The 12,370-nt window shown below is 45.7% G+C and overlaps 1 protein-coding gene across 4 annotated transcripts in view; it reads left to right on the top strand.

Annotated features, from left to right (window-relative positions):
• The window catches only part of SLC15A5 (solute carrier family 15 member 5), a 152,473-nt gene that overhangs the window by 59,823 nt on the left and 80,280 nt on the right, over window positions 1-12,370 (top strand). For all 4 annotated transcript variants that reach the window (XM_068277381.1, XM_068277382.1, XM_068277380.1 and 1 more), the window contains exon 6: window positions 10,731-10,919. In XM_068277381.1, coding sequence (XP_068133482.1) covers window positions 10,731-10,919 — 189 coding nt within the window. The remainder of the gene's footprint in view (window positions 1-10,730; window positions 10,920-12,370) is intronic.

Genomic DNA, 12,370 nt, shown 5'->3' on the forward strand with positions numbered 1-12,370 from the left:
GATCCATTGATTTCAATCACTAATGAATGACTACTATTCTTCTGCTTCTGGTCTCCTCTCCGCATCAGGGCACCTTCAATGCTTACTACCCCCTCCTTTCTTTACAAAGTACAACAGGCTGCATTGTTAATAGCAGAACAGCATGTCTGTACAGCAGTTGTTGCTAAATTGTCACCCAAAATCATCCTCGATGATTGTTTTGGTGACAGTTATCGAGTGTGCATACATAAATTTAAAGTGCACCAGATTGTATGCAAGATTTTTTCTGTATCCTGCCAATAAGATTTTGGGAGAGGTTTTTATCTAGTGGCGACAGACTTGCAGCCTTATTCTACCTCCCCAAAGCAAGGTCTTTCTACATTTCTCTTCCTCCATACAAGAACTTTGCAAGAGCAGTGGGACAGAATGTACACTAACAATTATAAAGGCTTCCCCTGTGTAAACCTGCAAGAGCAGGGCTACATTTATCAAGATAGTATTGCATTCCTAGCCTTCCACACATAATATATTCTTCCATTATTGAATATTGCTGGAGAGGCAGTATGCAATTCCCTTTTTCTCCTGAGTTTTCTCCTAGGAGATAATTTCTCAACTTCTTTTTTTTTAAGTCATTTTTATGAATGCACTCAAAAATGATAAAAATATCACAAATGTAATAAACATTGTATGTGCACATATATCTTATTTTTTAACATCAATGGGATTATCAATATAATAACATAATAACATTTGTTGTTGAGTCTGTGAAATGCTGTGAAAACATATAAAGAGAGTAGACAAGCAAATAGTAGGCAGAATCCGTCAAGGTTTTTATTCCACCCACTACAGACAATGACCACCAATAATATCGAGAAGTCTCAACATAGTTGTAATCAAGATTAGGAAAGAAAAACCTTCAACAGCATAACCTAAAAAAACAGAATTAAACTAATAATACAAAATCTATTTTCTCTGCTCATCCCCCACATCCAGCCAGAACCCCTCTCCCCCCGAACACCCCAAGCCATAATATCCAGTCAGATCTCCAATCTTCCCAAGGTACCCGCTATTTTATTGGATAAGTACCATGTTGTATTCTCAAAGGTTTTCATTAAATGGAAAATCTGGTCATTCGAGTATACCTTCTCCACATACTTACGCCAAGTTTTGAAAAATTTAGCAGTTTTGGCCTTAGTGTCTTTCTCTAAGTTTAGTTGTTCCATTCGTAATAAATGGTTCGCCAAATCAAAGACTAGGGTCTGTGGAGGAGGATCTGGACGTACCCAATGCTTCATAATCACTTTTTGGGTGGCCAGGAGAAATAAGTGCTCGAATTTTATAAGGGGTTGGGAACCTTGGTCATCTTTTGTACCCGGTGACTTTATTCATTTCCCTTAAAGTTTTTTCCCAGAGAGATCGTATCTCATGGCAGTCGCACAAAAGGTGATTTAGGTCAGGGAGATCACCATTGCATTTAGGGCATAGTGGCGCTGTCCCTTGCCTAATTTCCTTGCTATGGATATAAGGACCTGTAAGTGGAATACTCAACTTCTTTTTAAAATACATTTTCATCACTTTACATTTTAAAAAGTATCAAAGAGTAGGTGGAAAAGTACTGTCAACATTGTTTTGAGCATTTTCTTGTTTGTTGGTGGTTTAAGAGGTCTTTTGTTGACAGGGTGTGAAAATATCACTTAGGAGAAAACTCAGGAGAAAAAGTTGATTGCATATGGCCTTTGTCCGTTAAATCTTACAAATAAATTTCAAATTTTGATCCACCTCATGAATGCTGCAGGGTCAATGGTCCTACTTCACTGCGAAAGAAAAGTAACCCTTTCACTATCCAAAATAGTTTTTCCCGGATAAACAAAATTGCTGACATGGTGGAAATTGTCTTGGTCTGACGAGATTGGATTTATCAATATATTGTCATTTTGACCCAATGGATATTGGACAAAGATTCCAATGTTTACAAATCAGTCATTAATATTTCTTGATAGGTACATTATCCAGCACAGTATATGCTAAAAGAGTATAAGTAACACGTCTACATTTTTATGGTCTTCTTCTCTTCTCTAACAAATCATTTCGCTTTTTATTTTTCTCTGGTCTTAAGTCACACCTCTCAGTGGCCCATATGCAATTAACTTTTTCTCAGAAAAAGTACTAAAAAGTATGTGAAAAGGTACTGTCAAAAATATTTTTAGTATTTTCTTGATTTTTGGTGGCTTAAAACTTATTTTATTGTCAAGTTTAAAAATTATCACCTAGGAGAAAACTCAGGAGACAAAGTTAATAGCATATGGGTCAGTGATCTGTGATTTTGAGTCTTGTTTAATTTCATAGATGTTAGTATTACTTTATGGCTGTTTACTAGGACAGGTCTTATGCCTGGTACACACAATGCAATTTCCTATTAGATTGACAATCAAAAGGTTTATTTTCACCAGGTTCGATCAGATTTACAATAATTTTTCTGATTGATTTTCTGATAACTTCTATACAAAATTGATCAGAAAAACGATCGATAATTATTTCAAATAGTTGATATGTAACAGGATTGATGATACTGTTAGCACTTGTTGTTGTTGTTACATATATTTAGTCAAATGTATTTTCATTAATATATTTTCTTGTTTTCATCTTTGTTTTGTTCAACTGTTTTGTAAAATGGATTTGCTTAAATAAAATATTTAAATGTAAAGAAAAAAAAAAAGAAACACTCTGGTTAGCAAGTTGCCATGGGCATGATTCTTGACAGCCAGTGTTCTTTTTATTTCTGCATTTTCACTTTCCCTTATTCTAAATATTACTCTAAATAGTGCTGAGACCTTCATCTATTTCTATCATTTTTTAAAGCCAAACAGGCAGATGCGGCAAGTGTAGACAGGCGAAGAGATGATGCCTGCTTTACAAAGCTTGTATATCTCGTTATGCTTGAAGAGTTCTTAAGAGGTGCATACTGTGAGACTTCCAGGTAGGACAGGACATGCTGTTTCCCACAGTACAATATTCAATCATACATACCATTCAACTTAACAGTTCTCAGTCAATCATGGTAATCTGGGTATTGTGGGAAGCAGTAGCACTGTATCCCCATGAGAGGTTATTAGTTGGTAGAGATGGCCCGAACGGTTCACTGGCAAATGGTTCCCAGCGAACTTCTGTGGTTCGCGTTCGCAGAGAACCGTGAACTTTTCCGGAAGTTCAATTCGCCCCCATAGTGCATCATTAGGGTCAATTTTGACCATCTACATCACAGTCAGCAGGCACATTGTAGCCAATCAGGCTACACTCCTTCCTGGAGCCACTCCCCCCTTATAAAAGGCAGGCAGCATCAGGCATTGGACTCACTCGTGTGCCTTCAGTAAGGGAGAGCTGCTGCAGACTCTCATAGGGAAAGCTTAGTTAGGCTCTTGTGGGCTTGTCAGCTTGCTCCATGCTGATTCTTATTGCTAAAAAGTACCCCTTAACAGCTCTTTTAAGAGCTAATCTTGTTCTTGTGATCTTTTTTTTTTTTGTGTGGCCCACTTGCATTATATACAGCCCTATCAGTCAGTCGCAGTTGGCCTTTGGTGTAATTCCTACTGTGCCACTGCCAGGCCCAGCACATTCAGTGACTACCTGTGTGTGTGACAGGCAGCTGCAGATTTGTAATCCCATCCCAATCACTGCACCTGATCACTGTTCAGTGGCAGTGCACCTACCTACCTACGTGAGCGCACACATTGTTAATACCACCATTCATTGCATCTGTTCATGGCGGTACCTGTGTGTGTGTGTGTGTGTGTGTGACAGGTGCACATTTGTAATACCAGTCACTGCATATACCTACCTGTTGTGTTCAGTGCACCCACCTACCTACGTGAGCGCACGCAGTGTGATATTTAATACCACCAGTCACTGTACTTGTTCACGGTATGTGTGTGTGTGAGACAGGTGCACATTAGTAATACCTATCACTGCATATACCTACCTGTTGTGTTCAGCGCACCGACCTACCTACGTGAGTGCATGCAGTGTGATATACCACTCTGAGCATGCCTGTTAACTGCACCTGTGTGACTGCACATTGTATTAGTCAAGTCAGTGCATACCTTTCACTTCATTCCCCCCCCGATATGGACAAAACGGACAAAACAGGTAGAGGCAGAGGTAGAGGCAGACCCAGAGGAAGGCCACCCGGCAGGTGTGTGCGAGGTTGTGCTGATGTGATTTCGTGCGGCCCTGGACCAAAGTACAGTGCTCAGAAGAAGGCATGTCCCATCAACTCCCAAGATTGTCAGGATGTGGTTGACTATTTAACACAGAACACCTCATCTTCCGCAGCCACCAGTGCTACTACAAGCACCACATCTGCTGCATTTGACACTTCGCAGGAGTTATTTGGTGAGGAAATCACTGATGCACAGCCATTATTGTTACAACAAGATGAAGGCGCTAAGCAAGTTACACCACCACATATGTTTGAGTTAGGCGACACTATGGACGTAACGTGTGAGGAGGAGGATTATAAAGTACCTGCTGTTGGTGCAGTTTATGAGGTGTCTGAGGCAAGCGAAGCTGGGCAGGATGATTATGATGATGACGATGTTACGGATGCCACGTGGGTTCCCAATAGAGGAGATGAACAGGGGGACAGTTCAGAGGGGGAGTCAGAGAGGAGTAGGAGGAGAAGAGTTCCTGAAAGAAGCAAGGGGAGCTCATCGTCAGAAACAGCTGGTGGCAGTGTCCGGCGCCATGTATCACCACCTATAGACAGCCAGCCAACATGCCATTCAACGTCAGTTGCTGATGCCACCATAGTGCCATCACCCCAGGGGGGCTCAGTGGTTTGGAAAAATGTTTATGTGTATGCCTCAGATCAAAGCAATGCCATCTGTTCTCTCTGCCTCCAAAAATTGAGCCGCGGAAAGGCCGACACCCATGTAGGGACAACTGCCTTATGAAGGCACATGCAGAAAAGGCACAAACTGCAATGGGAAGAGCACCTGAGCAAAAGCAGCACACAAAAGAAAAGCCACCCTCCTTCTCCTCTTCCTCCTTCAGGTGCAGCATCTTCAGCCGATTTCTCCCTTGCACCTTCACAGCCACCCTTCTCCACTCTTCCTCTGACCTTGAGCGGCTCCTGCTCCTCTGCCCACAGGAGCCAGGTGTCTGTAAAGGAAATCGTTGAGTGGAAGATGCCAATTTCTGCCAGTCACCCCCTTGCCCGGCATCTGATAGCTGGCTTGGCGGAACTGTTAGCTCGCCAGCTGTTACCATACCCGCTGGTGGACTCTGAGGCCTTCCGTAAATTTGTGGCCATTGGGACACCGCAGTGGAAGATACCGGGCCGCAATTATTTCTCTAAAAAGGCGATACCCAAACTGTACCGTGAAGTTGAGAGGCAAGTGGTGTCATCTCTGGTACACAGCGGTGGGTCAAGGGTCCACTTGACCACGGATGCCTGGTCTGCCGAACACGGTCAGGGCAGGTACATTACTTACACAGCTCACTGGGTCAACCTGGTGACCGCTGACAAGCAGGGAGTACATGGCTGTTCAGCAGACCAACTTGTGACAACTCCACGGCTTGCAGGCAGGCCTCCTGCCACCTCCTCTCCTCCTGCTACATCCTCTTCGCTGTCATCATCCTCCCCCTCCTTTGCTGAGTGACAGTTCAACTCTACTGGTGCTGCGATCTCCTCTCAAGCTACACAGCCCCAGTTCCCCAGGGCTGCATGCCCGGTACGATGGTGTCACGCCATCTTAGACATGTCTTGCCTCAAAGCGGAGAGTCACCCTGGACCAGCTCTCCTGGCTGCTCTTAACAAACAGGTGGATCAGTGGTTGACCCCGCACCAGCTGGAGATCGGCAACGTGGTGTGTGACAATGGCAACAATCTCATTTCTGCTTTGAATTTGGGAAAGCTGACATGTGCCCTTAATGGCACATGTGCTGAATCTAGTCATTCAAAGATTTGTGTCAAAGTACCCAGGCTTAGAGGACGTCCTGAAGCAGGCCAGGAAGGTGTGTGGGCATTTCAGGCGGTCTTACACTGCCATGGTACACTTTGCCGATATACAGTGGAGAAACAAGTTGCCGGTGAGACGCCTGATTTGCGATAGCCCGACTCGCTGGAATTCAACCCTCCTTATGTTCTCTCACCTGCTAGAACAGGAGAAAGCCGTCACCCAGTACCTCTACAACTACAGTAGAAGGACACACTCTGGGAAGATGGGGATGTTCTGGCCCAACAACTGGACACTCATGCGAAATGCATGCAGGCTCACGCAGCCGTTTGTGGAGGTGACCAACCTGGTGAGTCACAGTGAAGGCACCATCAGCGACTTGATCCCATATGCTTTCTTCCTGAAGCGTGCCATGCGGAGAGTGGTGGATCAAGCTGTGGAGGAGCGTGAACAGGAACAGTTACAGGAGGAAGCGTTGTGGGATCAATTGTCATCTGAACCAGATGTTTCCTCAACACCTGCGGCAGCACTCAGGGGGGAGGAGGAGGAGAAAGGGTTGTGTGGGGAAGAGGAGTCAGATGAGGAAGGTGGGTTTTTTTTGAGGAGGAGGCGACAGAAGAACAACCGCAGCAGGTGTTGCAGGGGGATTATGTTGCTCAACTTTCCTGTGGCATTGTTCATGGCTCGGGGGAGGAGGAGAATTTACCAGACATTACTGAGGAAGAGCAGGAGGAGATGGATAGTACGTCTGCATCCAACTTTGTGCAGATGGCGTCTTTCATGCTCTCCAGCCTGTTGAGGGACCCCTGTATGAAAAAACGCAAGGGGAATGACCTGTACTGGATGGCAATGCTACTAGACCCTCGGTATAAGCACAGAGTGACAGTGATGTTACCAACTCACCAGAAGGCAGAAAGGATGCAGCACTTGCACAACAAGCTGTCAAGTATGCTTTACAGTGCGTTTAGGCTACTTCCCCACCAGGACGTTGTGTTTTAGGGGACGTTATGGTCGCATAACGTGCCCCTAACGCAACACCTGGTGGTGTTGGATGTGGACGTCAGACTGAGCCGCTTTGTGCAGCTCACTCTGGTGTCCGTGATGCATACTCTTGGACGCATGTGGCATCACGTGGTCCCGCCAGCCAATTGCCGCACAGAGCGGCCGCTCCAGGAAGTATACACTGCACGTCACTCCGTGCAGTGAATATTAATTAGCCATGTGGCTGGCCGAGGAGGAGGAGGGGAGACCTCCTCCTCCAACACTACTGAGTAAGCGCAAACAGTCTAACATGGCTTAGTCGCTTATAACGTACAGCACGCAACACTTTAACTTGACGTGCTGCGTTACAATGTAACGCAACGTGGGCACTGTGAACAGCCCGTTGACTTTTCATTACTGTGCGGTGGGCTGCGTTACAGGCTGCACTAACGTGCGCCTGTAACGTCTAACTGCAAAAGCAGCCTTAAGGGTGATGTCACAGCACAATGGAATAAAGGTGCCACTGGAGGAAGCGTAGTGGGATCAATTCTCATCTGAACCAGATTTTTCCTCAACACCTGCAGCAGCACAGAGGGGAGAGGAGGAGCAGGAGGAAGAGTCGTGTGGGGAAGAGGTGTCAGACTCGGATGATGAGGAAGGTGTTTCTTTGGAGAAGAAGGTGGCGGCAGAAGAACAACCGCAGCAGGCGTCGCAGGGGGCTTGTGCTGCTCAACGTTCCCGTGGTATTGTTCGTGACTGGGGAGAGGAGGAGGAGGACTTACCTGACGTCACTGAGGAAGAGCAAGAGGAGATGGATAGTACGTCTGGATCCAACTTTGTGCAGATTGCGTCTTTCATGCTGTCCAGCCTGTTGAGGGACCCCCTGTCATGGAACAGCCGTGAGAAACGCAGGCAAATTGGGAAAATGTGTGCATTCAATTTTCTGATCGCTTCCCGGTTAGATTTCCGCAGTCATTGCAGCGATCAGAATGACATTTTTTCTTTTCCTGAAGTATGTTTGCTGACCAGTGAAGACATGTTGGTTTAAATTAACTTGATTAAAAGAAGACTGTTCACACGTACCTGTCACAACTCTGACCAGGTAATTAACCTCATCACAGTTACCTGGGCTGTGAACGACAGCATATACAGGAATAGTCAGGAAAAACCACAGCAGGGGGCCTATTCAAAAACTGCAGTCCCATAGACAGAATGGCAGTAACACAGCAGGACATTGTCATATGGACAGCCCAAAGTGAAAACATAGCCAGTCATTTTTTGGTAAGATTGTAGCGGAATGCCACTGACTATCTCTACTAAAATAACACATTTAGGCGCAGTTGAAATTGCGCATGTTTTAAGAGATTGTGGGAGTTTGTAGCCCATTCCTAAGCAGAGTTATTAATTTTGGTGCAACCACTTGGGCTAGACTCAGGATTCTTGGTCTCTGTATGATTCCCGAATCCACTGTGTATTAATCTGTTATCAGCGCAAATGTGGCATTTATCAGTTTTGAATTACAGCGTTTTATAAGTTTAAACCTGAATCTCTCTCCAAGGACTTGAACTGTGATTGGTTTGTCAACCAGAGAGGCGGGCTTGGACCCACTCCAAAACTAGCTTCCATAAAACCAGGATGCATACAAGGAGGGGCAGTCCTCCCCTGTGTACCATCACCTGATCAAGCCAGCCAGAGGACCATGTGGCTGGTGGCCATTTTGCCTAAACTGAAACAAAGGTACTTTACGAGTTTTCCCAGAAAGGACATATTTCCACGAACTTAAGTATTTTCTTCCCTTATTTTTATTTTTCATACTGTGCTACTAATGTCTCTATAATTGTTGATTTTAATGATTTTCTGTATATATTAATTATTTATATTGCATTTTACTAAATGATGCTAACGTCATTTATTTGTTCAGCTACCCTATTCAGCAACACAAACTGACCCTGGCTTCTGAAGAGTCGCTACTATTGTTGATAGCTAGATCAAATAGAGTGCGTTTAACCGTTTTTATTTGCAAGTCTAGAATCAGCCAGTCAGTGGGGTCCTCTGTCCCATTTGAACAGAGGTGGTGGCAGTTATACCCTGAAATAGTGTGTAATTTGTAATACCGTAACTCACAAGCTCTCTTCTAGTCGATCTGCTGCCAAAATTCCAGCGGTTCCTGCGCATCGATTGCAACCACAGATTGCATGGTCTGTGTGCTGAAACCGATTGGAAGGCATTGTGCGGTCCGGTCACTAGGGGGCTTGTGATACCACCGTATAAAATACTCAAGGGGAATGAGGTGAACTGGGTGGCAACGCTACTAGACCCTCGGTACAGGCACAAAGTGGCGGAGATGTTTCCAAAACACATGAAGGCAGACTACCTGGCCTTAAGTGGGGATGTAGACACTGTGAGCAGCGATGAACCCTTGGACTACTGGGTGCGCAGGCTTGACCTGTGGCTAGAGCTGTCCCAATCTGCCATCCAACTTCTGTCTTGCCCTGCCTCAAGTGTTCTGTCAGAAAGGACCTTCAGCGCAGCTGGAGGCATTGTCAGTGAGAAGAGAAGTCGCCTAGGTCAAAAAAGTGTTTAGTACCTCACCTTTATCAAAATGAATGAGGTATGGATCCCGGAGGGCTACTGCCCACCCCAAGACTAAGTCAGTCCCCCCACACAGCATCTCTGCCTGCACGCCGTGTGACTGCCTGCCCCAAGACTAAGTCGCTGTTCACACAGCACCTCTGCCCGCAGGCCGCTTGACTGCCTTCTCCGCCACCACCAACAGGGTCCAGGACTCCAAGTGGATTTCCTGAGTTTTTAAGGCCGCTGCTAGCACCAGAAAAATTAGTATAGCGGCTGCTAGCAGCGGCCGCTATAGTAATTTTTCTGGTGCGTGTACATGCCTGCCTAATTTTTCTGGCTGCACTGCAGCTGCAACAAAACAAAAGGCATGTATGTGCGAACTCCCCTTTGTGATCATTACCTTGTCGCGGTGAAGGGGCTTGCGTATCACAATGAAGCAATGACCGACGACTATATGAGTGGAGGGGGGGGGGCACGCCCAAGAGAATAAGGTAGTTGCTTCATTGTGAACAGACCAAATTTGATCAGCTGGACAGTCCCTGTTGTTCTGTCAATGAGCTACCTCATCCTGGCGACCATATCGGCTTGAAAACCGATATCGCCTGCACTCTCACCATGGTGCGCACCAGTCCAGCACGGCCGTCACAACACAAAAAGCTGTTTGCAGTGCGTTACACAGTGAGTTTGGTGTGTCAGTGTGAAGCATTACTCTAATTACACTCCCTGATTGATGTATACACATGCAAGATGTTTTAAAGCACTTTAGGCCTGCAATTTACCATGCAATGTGATTTCTGCCCTTAAAACGCTGCTTTGCGTCAAATCCAGATTTTTCCCCGGGACTTTTGGCGTCTATCCCTCTCATCCATGCAAAAACTCAGAAGTTAGACCCCTTGAAACATCTTTTTCATCACTTTTGTGGCCAGCATAAGTGTTTCTAGTTTTCAAAGTTTGCCTTCCCATTGAAGTCTATTGCGGTTCGCGGAAGTTCGCGCGAATCGAACTTTGCGGAAGTTCGCGTTCGCAGTTCGAAAACCGAAAATCGGAGGTTGGGGCCATCTCTATTAGCTGGAACATGGTTTGTCTATTGCAACTGAATTATGAGCACAAATATCCACTTCAATGGTGAGGAATATAGCAGGTAATGGTCATTGTCTCTGTCCATGCTGCCCTACAGTCTCCACACAATGATTTCTGAAATATTACTCTCTGTGTCGTGTAATAACATGATTTTCCTCCTAGTTTGTGGCCATATTGGAGCTGCCATGTCACTGCTGGTTGCTGGTATCTATGAAATAAATCGGAAGTGGTTTCCTATGGTGGAGCAGACCCTGTCTGGAAAAGTCTTGTTGGTGTCAACCATGTCCTGCCTTCACTTGGCCCCTCAATACATCCTACTAGGAATGGCAGAAGCAATGGTGGCCCCAGCTTGTGAGTACCACTGCAAGATAATAGACATACATGACAAAAAAAGGGAGAGAGATAGAGAGAGAGTGACTGAAGTACCTACAGGACCCTCATCCCTCAGTGCAGAGACCATGTGTTACCAATAGCAAAGAACAACCCTCTTAGCAGAGATTGCATGCTTCCTAAAGGAAACAACATCACTCCCATCAGTGTTGACAACTCATCCCTTTAATTACTGCAAAACAAGTATTATACAGGTCTTATTTGTAGGTAGATGCAGTTAAGGAACTGCGAGGGGGGAGGAGCCGATAACATTCTGAGCATGCATACTTCAGAAATTATGCTCATGTATGAGCACAGCACTTGTCAAGTGAACATACCCATAACACTCTCGGCCTCGGATGCTGTGAGCATCCAGACAGGACAGCAAAATTGCAAGGAGCACAAGTGGACAGAGCATACACTGCTTCTTTGTCCACCGTGTGAATGGCTGCAGTCAGTGCCACAAACGGGGACAGGGCATCGCAATGGAGAGAAGCCCATCCAAAACAGAGAACATGTAAGTAGAAGGATCCCAAACTACACAAGCTAGCATAAATGTAGTGTCAGTTGAGCTGTCTTTTAAACAGTGACTGTTAAGCACTTAGGGCAAGGCAAGGAAAGATCTTAACCTCTTGAGGACTGCAGTGCTAAACTCCCATAGTGACCAGGCAATTTTTAGTAAAATGGGCCACTGCAGCTTTAAAGTTAAGCTGCAGGGCCGCACAACACAGCACACAAGTGATTACCCCCCCCCCCTTTTCTCCCCACCAACAGAGCTCTCTGTTGGTGGGGTCTGATTGCTCCCCACATGTTTATTTTTTTTTAATAAATGTTATTGTTTCTTTTTTTATTAAAAAAAACCCTGTTTCTTTAAATATCAACCCTCCCTCCCCACAGCCAGCCAATTATGGTGATCGGCTGTCATAGGCTTCTGCCTATGAGAGCTGATTGCTCTCTTGTCCCCCAGGGGGACAGCCGTGTCACGCGGCTGTCCCCGGTGCAGCGCTGCTGCTGATCGCAGCGCTGCACCATGTAAATAGACGGCGATCACGCCGTCTAACAGTCTCCTGAGTGGAAATAGCCGCTCGGAGACTGAAGGCAGGGCGGAGCTTCGCCCCCCAAGCAGGAGATGCGCACGCAGCCTGCGCGCGATCTCCTGCAAAACAGAGCCCCAGGACTTTACGCCAATTGGCGTTAGGCGGTCCTGGGGCTGCCGCCGCGGCCACTCCCATCGACGTGACGCGGTCGGCAAGAGGTTAAAATGAATCAGCAGGAAGTTTTGAAATAGAATGATACCATTTATTGGCTAAACAGTGAGAAAAACAGTGAGCCTTTGGCCAATGAGCCTTCTTCAGACTGTTTACTGACAAGATATTAAAGCACACAGCTATATATACGTTCAGCATCAGAAGGAGATACATAGCTTGTTTTAG

The sequence above is a fragment of the Hyperolius riggenbachi genome, chromosome 3 (genome assembly GCF_040937935.1).
Source record: "Hyperolius riggenbachi isolate aHypRig1 chromosome 3, aHypRig1.pri, whole genome shotgun sequence".
NCBI classification, from domain to species: domain Eukaryota; kingdom Metazoa; phylum Chordata; class Amphibia; order Anura; family Hyperoliidae; genus Hyperolius; species Hyperolius riggenbachi.